This window comes from Zootermopsis nevadensis, unplaced genomic scaffold, assembly GCF_977971745.1.
Source record: "Zootermopsis nevadensis isolate Lab colony 2312 unplaced genomic scaffold, Znev_1.0 Znev_ptg000045l, whole genome shotgun sequence".
In the NCBI taxonomy this organism is placed as follows: domain Eukaryota; kingdom Metazoa; phylum Arthropoda; class Insecta; order Blattodea; family Termopsidae; genus Zootermopsis; species Zootermopsis nevadensis.
Genome location: NW_028259177.1, coordinates 2,350,692 through 2,370,567, shown reverse-complemented (window position 1 = coordinate 2,370,567; position 19,876 = coordinate 2,350,692). Strand labels below are relative to the sequence as shown.

General features: G+C 36.2%; 1 protein-coding gene across 3 annotated transcripts in view; it reads right to left on the bottom strand.

Annotated features, from left to right (window-relative positions):
- The window catches only part of LOC147871641 (ryanodine receptor-like), a 64,389-nt gene that overhangs the window by 15,095 nt on the left and 29,418 nt on the right, over positions 1-19,876 (bottom strand). For 2 of the 3 annotated variants that reach the window (XM_087360565.1, XM_087360564.1), the window contains exons 16-28: positions 19,379-19,484; positions 18,504-18,586; positions 17,234-17,422; positions 14,213-14,372; positions 12,429-13,906; positions 11,649-11,859; positions 9,684-9,789; positions 8,809-8,891; positions 7,539-7,727; positions 3,635-5,130; positions 2,862-3,072; positions 894-999; positions 19-101 (exon numbers count right to left, since the gene is read on the bottom strand). Coding sequence is in view for 1 of the 3 variants with exons in the window: in XM_087360568.1 (XP_087216694.1) it covers positions 5,036-5,130; positions 7,554-7,727; positions 8,809-8,848 (309 nt within the window). In the remaining 2 variants the exon portion in view is untranslated. The remainder of the gene's footprint in view (positions 1-18; positions 102-893; positions 1,000-2,861; positions 3,073-3,634; positions 5,131-7,538; positions 7,728-8,808; positions 8,892-9,683; positions 9,790-11,648; positions 11,860-12,428; positions 13,907-14,212; positions 14,373-17,233; positions 17,423-18,503; positions 18,587-19,378; positions 19,485-19,876) is intronic. The other variant, XM_087360568.1, reaches the window with a different exon arrangement.

Here is a 19,876-nt window from a genome sequence, read left to right as displayed (position 1 = left end):
TACACATACAAAAATTACCTTCCTGAAATGATTCATCCCAAGTCCCTGGATCAATCATGATCAGCGACTTAACAACATCCTCCAACAATTTCAGTAAGGGCCTGAAATAACATCGAACATTTTCATTAGTACACGCACAGCTCTTTATAAAGAATAAATCGAATCAAACCATTCCACAAATGCCCAAGTTTATACAATTTATACACAGTAGTCTCTTGTAACTGGTCCCACAAAAACTATCTTTAATCGCCCTGATGACGGAGCCAGTAGGACCTCCGAAACGTTGGTTAACATCGACCAGACTACACGGCGCAACATCCCAGAAGACGGAAATCTTTATCTTTAATTGAATTCATTGAATACGTAAATATTCGACTTAGAAGCAATCTGACTGGCCATATGATAGAAACACATCATTTATTAAAATTTTATCATTAATATAAAAATGGGACCCTGTGGAACCAAACGTGCAGTTTAAGAAATATTTTATCCAATTTGTTGCTTTACTACAAACAGGTTTCAACTGTAACTGCGAGAATAAGAACCAATCACATCACAGACTTCAATAAAATCGAATCAGGAAGGTAGCCCGCGGGTTCCCAACCAAGTCATATTCATTTTCAGTAAAGTGTCCATTAATATAATGCAATTGTAACCAAAATTGGAAAATGCCAACAAATTTTAATAAAACTTCCCAATATCAAAAAAAATGTAATCCTGATTCAGCATTATAAAGTTTTTACGTGCACGTGTGTGTACATATTTTCTCCTTTTTCACAGAGTACAACAAGTTTAACAACATTTTATTAGCAAAACAGAATTCTAATAATATTTTCTATTCTTCTTACAATAATTTAAAAATGTACGTCTGTCATATTCATCTGTGGTCTTACTGATTCTGTTTTTAGGCAGCGCAGACTATGGTCCATTGCAGGATCTTCATATAATTCCTTTAACTCTGGACCCAACGGAACAATATATTCATTTTTACAAACCTCCCTGAAAGACAAAATCATTACTTCAGATAATTACCAAACTCAAAATTTATTTAACATATACTACAGTAACTTATGAATATACAATCAAATTAGGCCAAAAAGATGAACACAAAATTTTTAAGACTCGACACTGACAAAATAAGAATCATATGGAAAAACACAAGACTAGTTTGACACTCACAAAACACATTTACTGAATAAGCAGTCAGTGAATGCCAATTCTGTTCATTCTGAAAGCCCATAGGCATAGTTCAGTTGAAATCCTCACCAGACAAAAATCCCTGCGACTGCTTCCTAAGGGGGGGGGGGGGGGGGGGGGGGTACCTCAAAAAATCATGCACCAACCCACACACAGTTCAGGAAATGTAAGTAAAGTTGAAACTGTTCCTGAGGAGATTAAAGGTCATGTGTTGTGGACTACAGCGAGTCCACAGGGCTGAAAGATCTCAGACCGAACATGTGTTCACATGAAGACCACATACATTCCACAAAAAGTGAGCTTTCATTCACGTATCACATGCTCCTGTAACCTAAAAAAATTATGAATACGCTGCGTACAAAACCTGTTGCATGTTTTTTCCCCTGAATACCTTATAATTCAAAGTCATACTTAACTTCTTTTTAAAATATTAGCAAAGTTATGTTTTATAATTATGTGCTGTGCTGATTCCAATTCCTATTTGCACACTTAACACAACGAAATGTCTACAAAGTCAAACTACAGAAGTAAGATTCTACTGCTGTGGGGTCTGTGAATTCTCTTCCATCTTGTGTTCGGAATTTTTGTCGTAAATATCTGAAGAAGATTTGTAGGTCTCAAGTATGTAAAAATACGTAAGGAGGATAAAGCACCATGTCAGAACTGATATAAAATTTACAGATAAGAATTAAAATTCATTTTAATTACAGCAGAATGGGATTCAATGAATTTAATACAAGCATGCGTAAAAACCTTACGCAACACTTAAAAATGTATAATCTGAATAACGACGAGAAGAATTTGTTTACGTAAACTATTATAAAATACAGTTTAAAATTATAAATTTAATTATGGCACTAATATTGTATAAGTATTAGGATGAGCAAAGCAGGAAGAACTACTCGCAAATCCTCGCAGGAAATTCTATTATATTCCAGTGGTATTAATTAGCCGAAGCAAATATTTCAGAAACACGTACAGTACAATATTTACACTCAGATTCTCTACATAGGAAACTGTAATCCTGTCACCTTTAAAATGAAACTGCAATGAGCTCTCTAGCCAAATAAGACTCTTATTTGCTACAGATTTCTGGGTTACGCTGGGTGGACTATTACGTTTTTCCTTGAGGTACAAGTTATAATTTGAAAAGTGATCATCCCATAATCAATTATGCTGCAAGGGGCTTTAGTATTTCATCCATTCTGTTAACTTGCCAGAATATCATCTCCAGTGCATAAGTTCCTTCAACTGCAGTAACGGGCTCTAAAATTAATGACACCAGATTCACTGCTAAATTGTGGGTTGTGAAAGATAATTCGCCGGCTTTCAGATTGTTATTTCTTGACAGACAAATTTAGAAAATGTTTTCTTGGGGTATTTTCAAACTATTAGACTAAACATTTTGTAAAACTAAAAGTTAAGCTAAATTGATATGGGCCACGTAGGTGCTTGGGGGGAGAGGGGGTGTAGCTCCGACTAATTCTCAACTCAGGCACTAGACGGAGGCAAGTAGTCAGTGTCACGACCTGGCCGTGCCTTACTCCTGGGGAAAGGACCCCTGGTACCCATTATCTGTCATAGTATTGAATGTGAACACAAAGGAAGATCGTGTGTCCTGTATCATGAATATTTATCGTCCGTCACGAGGTGTTCACATTTACCTCAGCGTTCGTTCCGTCTCATTAATTCCAAAATATCGATGCGTCTGTCTTCTTCTGGAATGTGAAGTGCCAACACGGACACAGCGTCTTCACACAGCATACTCCAACCACGAATGTCTGACAGCTTCAGGGCATGCACTTGCAAAGATTGATTAGGTACTCGTGCCCACTGATGAGGTTTCAAGCACCGTACTTTAAGTCTTGGTGGAAACTGCATAAAAGAGAAACTATTAAAGGGTGCATTTTAATAAGCATGTGGTCACAAAAGTTCTGGCCGACGGACACATGTTCTGAAGGAACTGTATAAAAATAAGACCTGAAAGTGACTGATTACATTCATTATTTTGCTTTGGTAAATAATAATGTTTTGCAGACTTTTATGTCAGAATATAGAAAATTAAAATAATTTAACGAATTTAGCCAGGTGAAAAAAAATATTGGATGATGTATCTGTCAAATATCACATTAAGAAGAGCCAGCTGTATATTTGTAGTTACAGAAAATCCTGTCCATCTCCTCAGTATGTATTAAAGAAACAACGCACAAAACATATAATAATAATGAAGGAATCTGAAAAAATTCCCTACAATCTACATTATATAAATAAATTATGCAAATGTTGGTGCAAAATTCTGTAATTCTGTAACTAAATTTCTGTCTGCATCTCCTTACAGTGCTGACTCATTTTATGCAGCATATCACTTGAAATTGGTAATGTGATTTAAAACTTGATACCTCTTAAAAGCAACAAGTGTATATAGACCTAACCTAACCTGTGGTATAACATGCCCCATGCTCGTCGCTTCCACAAAGATGTTTCAGGTTCCATCTATCAAAACAACATAGGAGAAGAGAAGTTTACACAGTACGTTCACATTTCCCACTAAACACATCAATAAATTCACAATATTTTTCAGAATATGAATCTAATAATAGCATAATATATAAATACGTGTAACATTCCTTCCAATTATAACAATTCTTGTGAACAATATCTTGAGAAACGTTCTAATTTACAAAGTACAATTTCCTGACCAATGCGTATTTTACTTCACTGTCCTGTATGGGTTTTTAAGAGACGTACGCTGTTTTATCAAAACACATGCACAGCATAGCATAACACTGTCGGTTTTAAATTGGTCCAGTTGGAGATACACAGATTTAAACTAGCACTTAAAAGGTTAAGGGAGTTATAGTTACAAAATTTATTAAATATTTCAATTTCCCTCAAAAACATAATTTATTTCTGCTGCAATCTTGGCAACCTCACTGGGACACATGATCCAGCTGGCTGCATGTTGCCCTAGCAACCTAACCAAGCCACTAACCCCAGAATGAAGTCAGGCCGGCAGCCTATAATATGGTAATTTAAATTCCCTGTCCCTGCTGTGTCAACAAAGCAACCAACAAACATTCCCTCTGATGCCCCTTTGCCTGATGAATCATGAGTTACTTCATTGTAGAGTTCGTCAGCTCGGACCACGTAGCAACTCTGACGATCGATGCTATCGTAACAAAACTTAATACTTTGCTTTCAAATTTCATAATTTCAAAGATAAAAAGTATTAATACCAGTGAACAACGAGGAGGAGTCTTGTGAACGAGGAAATGAATCCCACCTCATACGTTTGTAACGCAGCCAAGATGGCATTACTGGTTGTGGGAAATTAGAGGGTATAAAGGTGGTATGGCTTTTAATTGCATGACAGACATACCAAATTTAGTGATATCACAAAATGAATCTAAAATAATTAGTGGGATGTACAAATGTGAACTAAAACGGTGTAATAATAACATAAGACCACCTTTCCTTACAAAAAAGAAAAGGCATTCCAATGTTTCTAAATTCAAAAGACTATAAACGTAATTATGTATACATAACAGCTCAGTTTTAATTGGAATAAACTTAAATAGTTACTTGTAACGTTACGTAAGCCATCGCTATTGCAGAACGAGGCAAGAAAATTAGAACACAGAGGATTATGTTGTCACCTTTCAATAATTCTGTCATGGTCATCCACAATCATAACAGAAGCCTTGCGGACACTACTCTGATTGAAATCCTTGCTGAAGAAGTGATACTGCGTTGTTACCCAGCCCACGTACACATGAGTTGGGTCCTGTCCAGGAAAGATCCTTACACCATAGAAGTACTCGTTGATGAGTCGAATATCTCATTTCCAATAGATTCCGCTCCTGAGACAGCTGGGACAGACATTACCTTTGGACTTCTGTCTCGGATGGTAGGTGGAATAATTTTCAAGTCCGTCTGAAAGCAATTTGTTTAATCGTTAATTAATTTATATTTATTACTGAAATAAAATTAGCAGAATATGAAGTAACGCACAACTGAATAAGAGGGCAGCTTAGCCCCCAACTGCAGAATGCCAAAAGAATTAGAGACAGTACATGAGAAATTTCTGCACAGAGGAACAAAAGTCATATCAAAATTAAACACCGTCTGTAACAGGCCCTGAAGATGGATAAGGAAGCCAATTGTCAGCGTTTTTTGATTTTTCGAAAATTTTGGAGAAATTTCAAATTTTTTTTCAAATTTCACTCCACCTGATGCCATGCAGGACAGATCGCCGTCGGACTGTGTCTCTGACGAACGCGGTCTGTGCCTCACACGGTCTCTATAAGCCGAGGTGCTGGATGCAACACGTAAGGCAGATACCGAGACGGCATGGCAGGGCACAGGTGATAATTCACTGACTTCTCACCAGTGAAGCTCACGTTCATGCCCAGGGCAGCCTATATGGGATTTGCGGGGGACAAATTGGCATTCGGACTTGTTTTTCCCTGAGTTTTCCAGTTTCTACCTGCAAATATCATTTCACTGACGCTCCATTTTCATTCATGTATCATCTGGGGGTGGCCAATGGGCCAGTTAAGAGCCACAGTCCCACAGAGAGACAGTCATGTCATTGTACAATATTCCCAGCTATCATATAAACAATGTTTAATGTGAATCAAATTATTTCTCTGAGAATATTTTAAGCATTCTCTTAATGTTTAATAGCACGTTTTAGTAACAATATAACATTTAATTATTGTGGGCTTCTAACACACTTTCATGCAAATTATGACAATGACTGCCATCTTCATTGCCATGAAAAACTCAAATCTCAGGCACAAATTATTATTATTCTCTATAAAATAAGCCATGTATTGTGTTGTAGGTATAGCATACTTGAAAACATGCATAATCTATGGCAGCAAAATTCACGTGTTCCATTAATGAATTACGTTGCTTTTGTGCACCCATTAGACCATACGTGTCAATGACATTCAGTACTAAAACATGTTTCAAATAAACAAAATATAATTAAAATAATTACTTTTCTAACAATTTAGGTCCCCTTTCTGGACAACGTAACTGCATGGATGCAGGGAGCATTGATAGTATTTTGGAGATTCTTAACATCTCCAACTCCAAACTAAAGCTACTTCCTCAAGACGCTCGCTGATACAGCACAGCCTAGATTTCAGATTCTCATGGTATTAAAGATGTGGAATGCAGTCATCTGGTTATAAAATCATATAGTCTTACAGGGGGTCAGAGGAACATAGCACCTCCACCTTCTGGGCAGAAATGTGTATGAATTCCATCTTTAACAAGTGATATGCTCCCCTGGGACATTATTAATTACTTATAAGACTACACGGTGTCACAACCCAGAAGACTTACATTACAAGTACATCCAACAGTGGAAACCATAAGCAGTTACTTTGTCTTAAAGACGTTACATCACCACAAAAAAAGATCGGATTAAGAACGAACTGCCACGAGAGCTTGAACCCACTTCCCTACTTTCAAAACAGTCAAACCTCGTACACCGTTGTAAAACCCGGATGAAAAAGGACAAAATACATTTGTTTAACAAAGAACAGAAACCTATTATGGTAAATAAGTAACAATTTCATATATGAAATATCACCAAAATTTGAACAGTTCTTATTAAGAGCCAAATAACAATAAAAGATTTGAAAAACAGGAATCAACAAAAGTAAATTCCTTCCAGCTGGTGACGCTTTACTATCACAGCACATGGTTAAGTATGTTCTTTGATTACTGCAGCCTAATAATATTGATTTCAATCACCAATGTCTCCCCACATTCTTCTCATGTACGTCAATTCTTGTTTATCTAGTGATTTGCCTTAAACCAGCGTTACTTACACAAAGCAATAATATCAATGGTTAAACTTTTTTAAAATGCATCAGTCAAATATTATTAATTTATGTTGCGTGCAGTAACTATGTAAATAAAGACAATTTTTTAAAATAAATTTAATTAGTTACAAATAATATTTTTTATATAAAATGACCACATCGGTTCTCTTAACGTCATAAAGCATATAAATTTAAATTTTCAATCTTTCGGCCTATGACCGTGCCATACTGGAAATACGTTTGATATTAAACATGCGACAAAAGGCAGTTCCACGTTCTTCAAATTAAAACATGTCTTTATGTGCTCGTACTGTTCTGAGACATCACATCATCAAAGTAATATAATATAATTTCATTTTGAGTTACAACAAATACTTTTCAATCAGATAATATATGCAGTAAGTGTGAAATTCAGTCAACTGCCTTTGCAAATGCACATGTAATTTAACCACGTTTAATAACCTATTCTTAATTATTTTCAGAAGAACCACGAATACCTACCTCGTTCTAACGTACCATTCATTTGTGCATTTTCCAGTTTGTCGTATGTGACGTTTCGTGAGAGCGAGCCTCTCCTCGGACGTCTGGATGGTTTATGCTTCAGTTTGCTTGCAGAAGGTTCTGGTGATGGTCCATTCATTATAAGTCCATCTGCTTCAACAGCATCTTCTGAATAACCACGCTGGAGGCCTAATAGAAACAGACTTGAAGTAAGCCAAGACTCTCTTAACTACAGGGTTATTACACAAGACCATATGGATAGTTCTGAAGCCACGAGTGCGTCATTAAACTCGTTACAAAGAAACGAAGGTCTTATTAATGAACAATTCAAGTGCTGCAACCTGTATCCTGCACTGGTAACTACTGACAAGTGTGAAGACAGTTTCTTATTCCCAGCAAATCACTCCTTGATTTGTATTTATAAAATGATTTAAATTATGACTTCTCAGCTCTATAAAGAAACAAGTGTTGATGAGATTTCACTCCTTGGTTTTCCTTCTTTGTCACTTTTCACAGACTCAGTTCAATGTAATTTCTCTAGAACAGCATTTTCAGCCCAATGTGGCCATCATCAGGTTCAATTCCCTGCTTTTGCAGTGACTTACTTATCACGTAGACAATTTTTACTAATAAATTGTCAAGATGCAGTCATATGGTCAGCAGCAGGACAACAAACTCTGAATGTAAGAAGAAGTAATAAATTTAATTTCACTCCCTCCAATGTGATAAGAGTTCATTTCAGATATCAAATCATCATGGAAAATGTGGGCATTTCTGTATCGTGAATTGACAGGAAAAGATTAAAAGTTATTCATACAGCTAACTCAGTCTAGAAATAACTTCACAGACCCTGTGTCGAGGCACGAACAGTCAGGTCGTACAACACGACTACAAAACTGAGGGTTCGGGCATAAAGAAACCTGAAATAACTGAAAATAAATGTAAAGTAGTTACGTATATAAAGACAGATTTTTACAAAAACTTTACGTTCAGGTAAATGGGTTCATTCTCAAGAACAGAGCTTTCATTTGACATTCTAAGCTTAAAAATGCAATAAATACACTGTATTTCGTAACAAGGATCACTTTATATACACGTGCGTAGACCACGGGAATTTAAATGTCATACCTAAAACATTAATGGTTTAGTTGTATGCTAGTGGCCAGCTCGAACGCACATAAGCCATAATGCAAGGCCAAGAAAGGTTAATATTTAAATGCTCTCTCTTTCCAGCTTTTATCTCAAATTATTATACACATACAAAAATTACCTTCCTGAAATGATTCATCCCAAGTCCCTGGATCAATCATGATCAGCGACTTAACAACATCCTCCAACAATTTCAGCAAGGGCCTGAAATAACATCGAACATTTTCATTAGTACACGCACAGCTCTTTATAAAGAATAAATCGAATCAAACCATTCCACAAATGCCCAAGTTTATACAATTTATACACAGTAGTCTCTTGTAACTGGTCCCACAAAAACTATCTTTAATCGCCCTGATGACGGAGGCAGTATGACCTCCGAAACGTTGGTTAACATCGACCAGACTACACGGCGCAACATCCCAGAAGACGGAAATCTTTATCTTTAATTGAATTCATTGAATACGTAAATATTCGACTTAGAAGCAATCTGACTGGCCATATGATAGAAACACATCATTTATTAAAATTTTATCATTAATATAAAAATGGGACCCTGTGGAACCAAACGTGCAGTTTAAGAAATATTTTATCCAATTTGTTGCTTTACTACAAACAGGTTTCAACTGTAACTGTGAGAATAAGAACCAATCACATCACAGACTTCAATAAAATCGAATCAGGAAGGTAGCCCGTGGGTTCCCAACCAAGTCATTTTCATTTTCAGTAAAGTGTCCATTAATATAATGCAATTGTAACCAAAATTGGAAAATGCCAACAAATTTTAATAAAACTTCCCAATATCAAAAAAAATGTAATCCTGATTCAGCATTATAAAGTTTTTACGTGCACGTGTGTGTACATATTTTCTCCTTTTTCACAGAGTACAACAAGTTTAACAACATTTTATTAGCAAAACAGAATTCTAATAATATTTTCTATTCTTCTTACAATAATTTAAAAATGTACGTCTGTCATATTCATCTGTGGTCTTACTGATTCTGTTTTTAGGCAGCGCAGACTATGGTCCATTGCAGGATCTTCATATAATTCCTTTAACTCTGGACCCAACGGAACAATATATTCATTTTTACAAACCTCCCTGAAAGACAAAATCATTACTTCAGATAATTACCAAACTCAAAATTTATTTAACATATACTACAGTAACTTATGAATATACAATCAAATTAGGCCAAAAAGATGAACACAAAATTTTTAAGACTCGACACTGACAAAATAAGAATCATATGGAAAAACACAAGACTAGTTTGACACTCACAAAACACATTTACTGAATAAGCAGTCAGTGAATGCCAATTCTGTTCATTCTGAAAGCCCATAGGCATAGTTCAGTTGAAATCCTCACCAGACAAAAATCCCTGCGACTGCTTCCTAAGGGGGGGGGGGGGGGGGGGGTACCTCAAAAAATCATGCACCAACCCACACACAGTTCAGGAAATGTAAGTAAAGTTGAAACTGTTCCTGAGGAGATTAAAGGTCATGTGTTGTGGACTACAGCGAGTCCACAGGGCTGAAAGATCTCAGACCGAACATGTGTTCACATGAAGACCACATACATTCCACAAAAAGTGAGCTTTCATTCACGTATCACATGCTCCTGTAACCTAAAAAAATTATGAATACGCTGCGTACAAAACCTGTTGCATGTTTTTTCCCCTGAATACCTTATAATTCAAAGTCATACTTAACTTCTTTTTAAAATATTAGCAAAGTTATGTTTTATAATTATGTGCTGTGCTGATTCCAATTCCTATTTGCACACTTAACACAACGAAATGTCTACAAAGTCAAACTACAGAAGTAAGATTCTACTGCTGTGGGGTCTGTGAATTCTCTTCCATCTTGTGTTCGGAATTTTTGTCGTAAATATCTGAAGAAGATTTGTAGGTCTCAAGTATGTAAAAATACGTAAGGAGGATAAAGCACCATGTCAGAACTGATATAAAATTTACAGATAAGAATTAAAATTCATTTTAATTACAGCAGAATGGGATTCAATGAATTTAATACAAGCATGCGTAAAAACCTTACGCAACACTTAAAAATGTATAATCTGAATAACGACGAGAAGAATTTGTTTACGTAAACTATTATAAAATACAGTTTAAAATTATAAATTTAATTATGGCACTAATATTGTATAAGTATTAGGATGAGCAAAGCAGGAAGAACTACTCGCAAATCCTCGCAGGAAATTCTATTATATTCCAGTGGTATTAATTAGCCGAAGCAAATATTTCAGAAACACGTACAGTACAATATTTACACTCAGATTCTCTACATAGGAAACTGTAATCCTGTCACCTTTAAAATGAAACTGCAATGAGCTCTCTAGCCAAATAAGACTCTCATTTGCTACAGATTTCTGGGTTACGCTGGGTGGACTATTACGTTTTTCCTTGAGGTACAAGTTATAATTTGAAAAGTGATCATCCCATAATCAATTATGCTGCAAGGGGCTTTAGTATTTCATCCATTCTGTTAACTTGCCAGAATATCATCTCCAGTGCATAAGTTCCTTCAACTGCAGTAACGGGCTCTAAAATTAATGACACCAGATTCACTGCTAAATTGTGGGTTGTGAAAGATAATTCGCCGGCTTTCAGATTGTTATTTCTTGACAGACAAATTTAGAAAATGTTTTCTTGGGGTATTTTCAAACTATTAGACTAAACATTTTGTAAAACTAAAAGTTAAGCTAAATTGATATGGGCCACGTAGGTGCTTGGGGGGAGAGGGGGTGTAGCTCCGACTAATTCTCAACTCAGGCACTAGACGGAGGCAAGTAGTCAGTGTCACGACCTGGCCGTGCCTTACTCCTGGGGAAAGGACCCCTGGTACCCATTATCTGTCATAGTATTGAATGTGAACACAAAGGAAGATCGTGTGTCCTGTATCATGAATATTTATCGTCCGTCACGAGGTGTTCACATTTACCTCAGCGTTCGTTCCGTCTCATTAATTCCAAAATATCGATGCGTCTGTCTTCTTCTGGAATGTGAAGTGCCAACACGGACACAGCGTCTTCACACAGCATACTCCAACCACGAATGTCTGACAGCTTCAGGGCATGCACTTGCAAAGATTGATTAGGTACTCGTGCCCACTGATGAGGTTTCAAGCACCGTACTTTAAGTCTTGGTGGAAACTGCATAAAAGAGAAACAATGATTTATTAAAGGGTGCATTTTAATAAGCATGTGGTCACAAAAGTTCTGGCCGACGGACACATGTTCTGAAGGAACTGTATAAAAATAAGACCTGAAAGTGACTGATTACATTCATTATTTTGCTTTGGTAAATAATAATGTTTTGCAGACTTTTATGTCAGAATATAGAAAATTAAAATAATTTAACGAATTTAGCCAGGTGAAAAAAAATATTGGATGATGTATCTGTCAAATATCACATTAAGAAGAGCCAGCTGTATATTTGTAGTTAGAGAAAATCCTGTCCATCTCCTCAGTATGTATTAAAGAAACAACGCACAAAACATATAATAATAATGAAGGAATCTGAAAAAATTCCCTACAATCTACATTATATAAATAAATTATGCAAATGTTGGTGCAAAATTCTGTAATTCTGGAACTAAATTTCTGTCTGCATCTCCTTACAGTGCTGACTCATTTTATGCAGCATATCACTTGAAATTGGTAATGTGATTTAAAACTTGATACCTCTTAAAAGCAACAAGTGTATATAGACCTAACCTAACCTGTGGTATAACATGCCCCATGCTCGTCGCTTCCACAAAGATGTTTCAGGTTCCATCTATCAAAACAACATAGGAGAAGAGAAGTTTACACAGTACGTTCACATTTCCCACTAAACACATCAATAAATTCACAATATTTTTCAGAATATGAATCTAATAATAGCATAATATATAAATACGTGTAACATTCCTTCCAATTATAACAATTCTTGTGAACAATATCTTGAGAAACGTTCTAATTTACAAAGTACAATTTCCTGACCAATGCGTATTTTACTTCACTGTCCTGTATGGGTTTTTAAGAGACGTACGCTGTTTTATCAAAACACATGCACAGCATAGCATAACACTGTCGGTTTTAAATTGGTCCAGTTGGAGATACACAGATTTAAACTAGCACTTAAAAGGTTAAGGGAGTTATAGTTACAAAATTTATTAAATATTTCAATTTCCCTCAAAAACATAATTTATTTCTGCTGCAATCTTGGCAACCTCACTGGGACACATGATCCAGCTGGCTGCATGTTGCCCTAGCAACCTAACCAAGCCACTAACCCCAGAATGAAGTCAGGCCGGCAGCCTATAATATGGTAATTTAAATTCCCTGTCCCTGCTGTGTCAACAAAGCAACCAACAAACATTCCCTCTGATGCCCCTTTGCCTGATGAATCATGAGTTACTTCATTGTAGAGTTCGTCAGCTCGGACCACGTAGCAACTCTGACGATCGATGCTATCGTAACAAAACTTAATACTTTGCTTTCAAATTTCATAATTTCAAAGATAAAAAGTATTAATACCAGTGAACAACGAGGAGGAGTCTTGTGAACGAGGAAATGAATCCCACCTCATACGTTTGTAACGCAGCCAAGATGGCATTACTGGTTGTGGGAAATTAGAGGGTATAAAGGTGGTATGGCTTTTAATTGCATGACAGACATACCAAATTTAGTGATATCACAAAATGAATCTAAAATAATTAGTGGGATGTACAAATGTGAACTAAAACGGTGTAATAATAACATAAGACCACCTTTCCTTACAAAAAAGAAAAGGCATTCCAATGTTTCTAAATTCAAAAGACTATAAACGTAATTATGTATACATAACAGCTCAGTTTTAATTGGAATAAACTTAAATAGTTACTTGTAACGTTACGTAAGCCATCGCTATTGCAGAACGAGGCAAGAAAATTAGAACACAGAGGATTATGTTGTCACCTTTCAATAATTCTGTCATGGTCATCCACAATCATAACAGAAGCCTTGCGGACACTACTCTGATTGAAATCCTTGCTGAAGAAGTGATACTGCGTTGTTACCCAGCCCACGTACACATGAGTTGGGTCCTGTCCATAGAAGTACTCATTGATGAGTCGAATATCTCATTGCCAATAGATTCCGCTCCTGAGACAGCTGGGACAGACATTACCTTTGGACTTCTGTCTCGGATGGTAGGTGGAATAATTTTCAAGTCCGTCTGAAAGCAATTTGTTTAATCGTTAATTAATTTATATTTATTACTGAAATAAAATTAGCAGAATATGAAGTAACGCACAACTGAATAAGAGGGCAGCTTAGCCCCCAACTGCAGAATGCCAAAAGAATTTGAGACAGTACATGAGAAATTTCTGCACAGAGGAACAAAAGTCATATCAAAATTAAACACCGTCTGTAACAAGCCCTGAAGATGGATAAGGAAGCCAAAACATAACCTTTTATTAAATAGAAGTCAAATGGATATTTCATGTACCTCTTATTACAACCTTATTGTATAGAAGCTCACCTGCGAGACCCTCGCTCGTGGTGTCCGCACATGTAGTCTACTAGTGCGGCCCATGCCAACTGGTTTTCTCTCAGGGCTGACATCTCCATCCACAGCTGGTTCTGGAGTTCCTCCCTTCTTCAGACGACCATTGCTTGAATCACGTTCACGAGAGAAGAATCTATGATAAAATTTATATTTTAAAATAATTTGACAGTTCCAATTACATGTCAATTCTACTTTCAGCTCTTATTTCCATGACTTTGTCCATCCTATCGAAAAGCAATGACAAGATTCAGAAATATTGGTGGCCGAGAAATAGACATCCTGAACCGAATAAACTTGTCAATGTTGCTCTCGAAGTACCTGCTACATAGGTCACAGTCAAGACAGGTTATTCTACAAGATGTTCTAACTGTGAGATGTTGCAAAATGTGCGACAGAAAGCAGTAGAGAGACACGGATCGAGGACGAGTCCGGCAGAGACATAGTGAGGCATTCGCCGAGGTTGGCATGCATCCCTTGGTGAGAGTTTTGAAAAAAAAATTCAAAATTTTCGAAAAATCAAAAAACGATAGAAATTATCTGAAAGGTGCACAAAACCCAAAAATTTTGAAATTTTTGAAAAAAATTTTGAAAGCGGAATTTTTCAAATTTTTTTGGTTTTGTGCGCTATTTGGACATTTTCCAGCGTTTTTTGATTTTTTAATTTTTTTTAAAAATTCTAAAAAAATTTCGAAAAATCAAAAAACGCTGGAAATTGTCTGAAAAGCGCACAAAACCCAAATTTTTTTATATTTTTGAAAAAATTTTGAAAGTGGAATTTTTCAAAAAATTTCGGTTTTTTGCGCTTTTCAGACAATTGTCAGCGTTTTTTGATTTTTCGAAAATTTTGGAGAAATTTCAAAATTTTTTTCAAATTTCACCCCACCTGATGCCATGCAGGACAGATCGCCGTCGGACTGTGTCTCTGACGAACGCGGTCTGTGCCTCACACGGTCTCTATAAGCCGAGGTGCTGGATGCAACACGTAAGGCAGATACCGAGACGGCATGGCAGGGCACAGGTGATAATTCACTGACTTCTCACCAGTGAAGCTCACGTTCATGCCCAGGGCAGCCTATATGGGATTTGCGGGGGACAAATATGCATTCGGACTTGTTTTTCCCTGAGTTTTCCAGTTTCTACCTGCAAATATCATTTCACTGACGCTCCATTTTCATTCATGTATCATCTGGGGGTGGCCAATGGGCCAGTTAAGAGCCACAGTCCCACAGAGAGACAGTCATGTCATTGTACAATATTCCCAGCTATCATATAAACAATATTTAATGTGAACCAAATTATTTCTCTGAGAATATTTTAAGCATTCTCTTAATGTTTAATAGCACGTTTTAGTAACAATATAACATTTAATTATTGTGGGCTTTTAACACACTTTCATGCAAATTATGACAATGACTGCCATCTTCATTGCCATGAAAAACTCAAATCTCAGGCACAAATTATTATTATTCTCTATAAAATAAGCCAAGTATTGTGTTGTAGGTATAGCATACTTGAAAACATGCATAATCTATGGCAGCAAAATTCACGTGTTCCATTAATGAATTACGTTGCTTTTGTGCACCCATTAGACCATACGTGTCAATGACATTCAGTACTAAAACATGTTTCAAATAAACAAAATATAATTACAATAATTACTTTTCTAACAATTTAGGTCCCCTTTCTGGACAACGTAACTGCATGGATGCAGGGAGCATTGATAGTATTTTGGAGATTCTTAACATCTCCAACTCCAAACTAAAGCTACTTCCTCAAGACGCTCGCTGATACAGCACAGCCTAGATTTCAGATTCTCATGGTATTAAAGATGTGGAATGCAGTCATCTGGTTATAAAATCATATAGTCTTACAGGGGGTCAGAGGAACATAGCACCTCCACCTTCTGGGCAGAAATGTGTATGAATTCCATCTTTAACAAGTGATATGCTCCCCTGGGACATTATTAATTACTTATAAGACTACACGGTGTCACAACCCAGAAGACTTACATTACAAGTACATCCAACAGTGGAAACCATAAGCAGTTACTTTGTCTTAAAGACGTTACATCACCACAAAAAAAGATCGGATTAAGAACGAACTGCCACGAGAGCTTGAACCCACTTCCCTACTTTCAAAACAGTCAAACCTCGTACACCGTTGTAAAACCCGGATGAAAAAGGACAAAACACATTTGTTTAACAAAGAACAGAAACCTATTATGGTAAATAAGTAACAATTTCGTATATGAAATATCACCCAAATTTGAACAGTTCTTATTAAGAGCCAAATAACAATAAAAGATTTGAAAAACAGGAATCAACAAAAGTAAATTCCTTCCAGCTGCTGAAGCTTTACTATCACAGCACATGGTTAAGTATGTTCTTTGATTACTGCAGCCTAATAATATTGATTTCAATCACCAATGTCTCCCCACATTCTTCTCATGTACGTCAATTCTTGTAATCTAGTGATTTGCCTTCAACCAGCGTTACTTACACAAAGCAATAATATCAATGGTTAAACTTTTTTAAAATGCATCAGTCAAATATTATTAATTTATGTTGCGTGCAGTAACTATGTAAATAAAGAAAATTTTTTAAAATAAATTTAATTAGTTACAAATAATATTTTTTATATAAAATGACCACATCGGTTCTCTTAACGTCATAAAGCATATAAATTTAAATTTTCAATCTTTCGGCCTATGACCGTGCCATACTGGAAATACGTTTGATATTAAACATGCGACAAAAGGCAGTTCCACGTTCTTCAAATTAAAACATGTCTTTATGTGCTCGTACTGTTCTGAGACATCACATCATCAAAGTAATATAATATAATTTCATTTTGAGTTACAACAAATACTTTTCAATCAGATAATATATGCAGTAAGTGTGAAATTCAGTCAACTGCCTTTGCAAATGCACATGTAATTTAACCACGTTTAATAACCTATTCTTAATTATTTTCAGAAGAACCACGAATACCTACCTCGTTCTAACGTACCATTCATTTGTGCATTTTCCAGTTTGTCGTATGTGACGTTTCGTGAGAGCGAGCCTCTCCTCGGACGTCTGGATGGTTTATGCTTCAGTTTGCTTGCAGAAGGTTCTGGTGATGGTCCATTCATTATAAGTCCATCTGCTTCAACAGCATCTTCAGAATAACCACGCTGGAGGCCTAAGGGAAACAGACTTGAAGTAAGCCAAGACTCTCTTAACTACAGGGTTATTACACAAGACCATATGGATAGTTCTGAAGCCACGAGTGCGTCATTAAACTCGTTACAAAGAAAGGAAGGTCTTATTAATGGACAATTCAAGTGCTGCAACCTGTATCCTGCACTGGTAACTACTGACAAGTGTGAAGACAGTTTCTTATTCCCAGCAAATCACTCCTTGATTTGTATTTATAAAGTGATTTCATTTATGACTTCTCAGCTCTATAAAGAAACAAGTGTTGATGAGATTTCACTCCTTGGTTTTCCTTCTTTCTCACTTTTCACACACTCAGTTCAATGTAATTTCTCTAGAACAGCATTTTCAGCCCAATGTGGCCATCATCAGGTTCAATTCCCTGCTTTTGCAGTGACTTACTTATCACGTAGACAATTTTTACCAATAAATTGTCAAGATGCAGTCATATGGTCAGCAGCAGGACAACAAACTCTGAATGTCAGAAGAAGTAATAAATTTAATTTCACTCCCTCCAATGTGATAAGAGTTCATTTCAGATATCAAATCATCATGGAAAATGTGGGCATTTCTGTATCGTGAATTGACAGGAAAAGATTAAAAGTTATTCATACAGCTAACTCAGTCTAGAAATAACTTCACAGACCCTGTGTCGAGGCACGAACAGTCAGGTCGTACAACACGACTACAAAACTGAGGGTTCGGGCATAAAGAAACCTGAAATAACTGAAAATAAATGTAAAGTAGTTACGTATATAAAGACAGATTTTTACAAAAACTTTACGTTCAGGTAAATGGGTTCATTCTCAAGAACAGAGCTTTCATTTGACATTCTAAGCTTAAAAATGCAATAAATACACTGTATTTCGTAACAAGGATCACTTTATATACACGTGCGTAGACCACGGGAATTTAAATGTCATACCTAAAACATTAATGGTTTAGTTGTATGCTAGTGGCCAGCTCGAACGCACATAAGCCATAATGCAAGGCCAAGAAAGGTTAATATTTAAATGCTCTCTCTTTCCAGCTTTTATCTCAAATTATTATACACATACAAAAATTACCTTCCTGAAATGATTCATCCCAAGTCCCTGGATCAATCATGATCAGCGACTTAACAACATCCTCCAACAATTTCAGCAAGGGCCTGAAATAACATCGAACATTTTCATTAGTACACGCACAGCTCTTTATAAAGAATAAATCGAATCAAACCATTCCACAAATGCCCAAGTTTATACAATTTATACACAGTAGTCTCTTGTAACTGGTCCCACAAAAACTATCTTTAATCGCCCTGATGACGGAGGCAGTATGACCTCCGAAACGTTGGTTAACATCGACCAGACTACACGGCGCAACATCCCAGAAGACGGAAATCTTTATCTTTAATTGAATTCATTGAATACGTAAATATTCGACTTAGAAGCAATCTGACTGGCCATATGATAGAAACACATCATTTATTAAAATTTTATCATTAATATAAAAATGGGACCCTGTGGAACCAAACGTGCAGTTTAAGAAATATTTTATCCAATTTGTTGCTTTACTACAAACAGGTTTCAACTGTAACTGTGAGAATAAGAACCAATCACATCACAGACTTCAATAAAATCAAATCAGGAAGGTAGCCCGTGGGTTCCCAACCAAGTCATTTTCATTTTCAGTAAAGTGTCCATTAATATAATGCAATTGTAACCAAAATTGGAAAATGCCAACAAATTTTAATAAAACTTCCCAATATCAAAAAAAATGTAATCCTGATTCAGCATTATAAAGTTTTTACGTGCACGTGTGTGTACATATTTTCTCCTTTTTCACAGAGTACAACAAGTTTAACAACATTTTATTAGCAAAACAGAATTCTAATAATATTTTCTATTCTTCTTACAATAATTTAAAAATGTACGTCTGTCATATTCATCTGTGGTCTTACTGATTCTGTTTTTAGGCAGCGCAGACTATGGTCCATTGCAGGATCTTCATATAATTCCTTTAACTCTGGACCCAACGGAACAATATATTCATTTTTACAAACCTCCCTGAAAGACAAAATCATTACTTCAGATAATTACCAAACTCAAAATTTATTTAACATATACTACAGTAACTTATGAATATACAATCAAATTAGGCCAAAAAGATGAACACAAAATTTTTAAGACTCGACACTGACAAAATAAGAATCATATGGAAAAACACAAGACTAGTTTGACACTCACAAAACACATTTACTGAATAAGCAGTCAGTGAATGCCAATTCTGTTCATTCTGAAAGCCCATAGGCATAGTTCAGTTGAAATCCTCACCAGACAAAAATCCCTGCGACTGCTTCCTAAGGGGGGGGGGGGGGGGGGGGTACCTCAAAAAATCATGCACCAACCCACACACAGTTCAGGAAATGTAAGTAAAGTTGAAACTGTTCCTGAGGAGA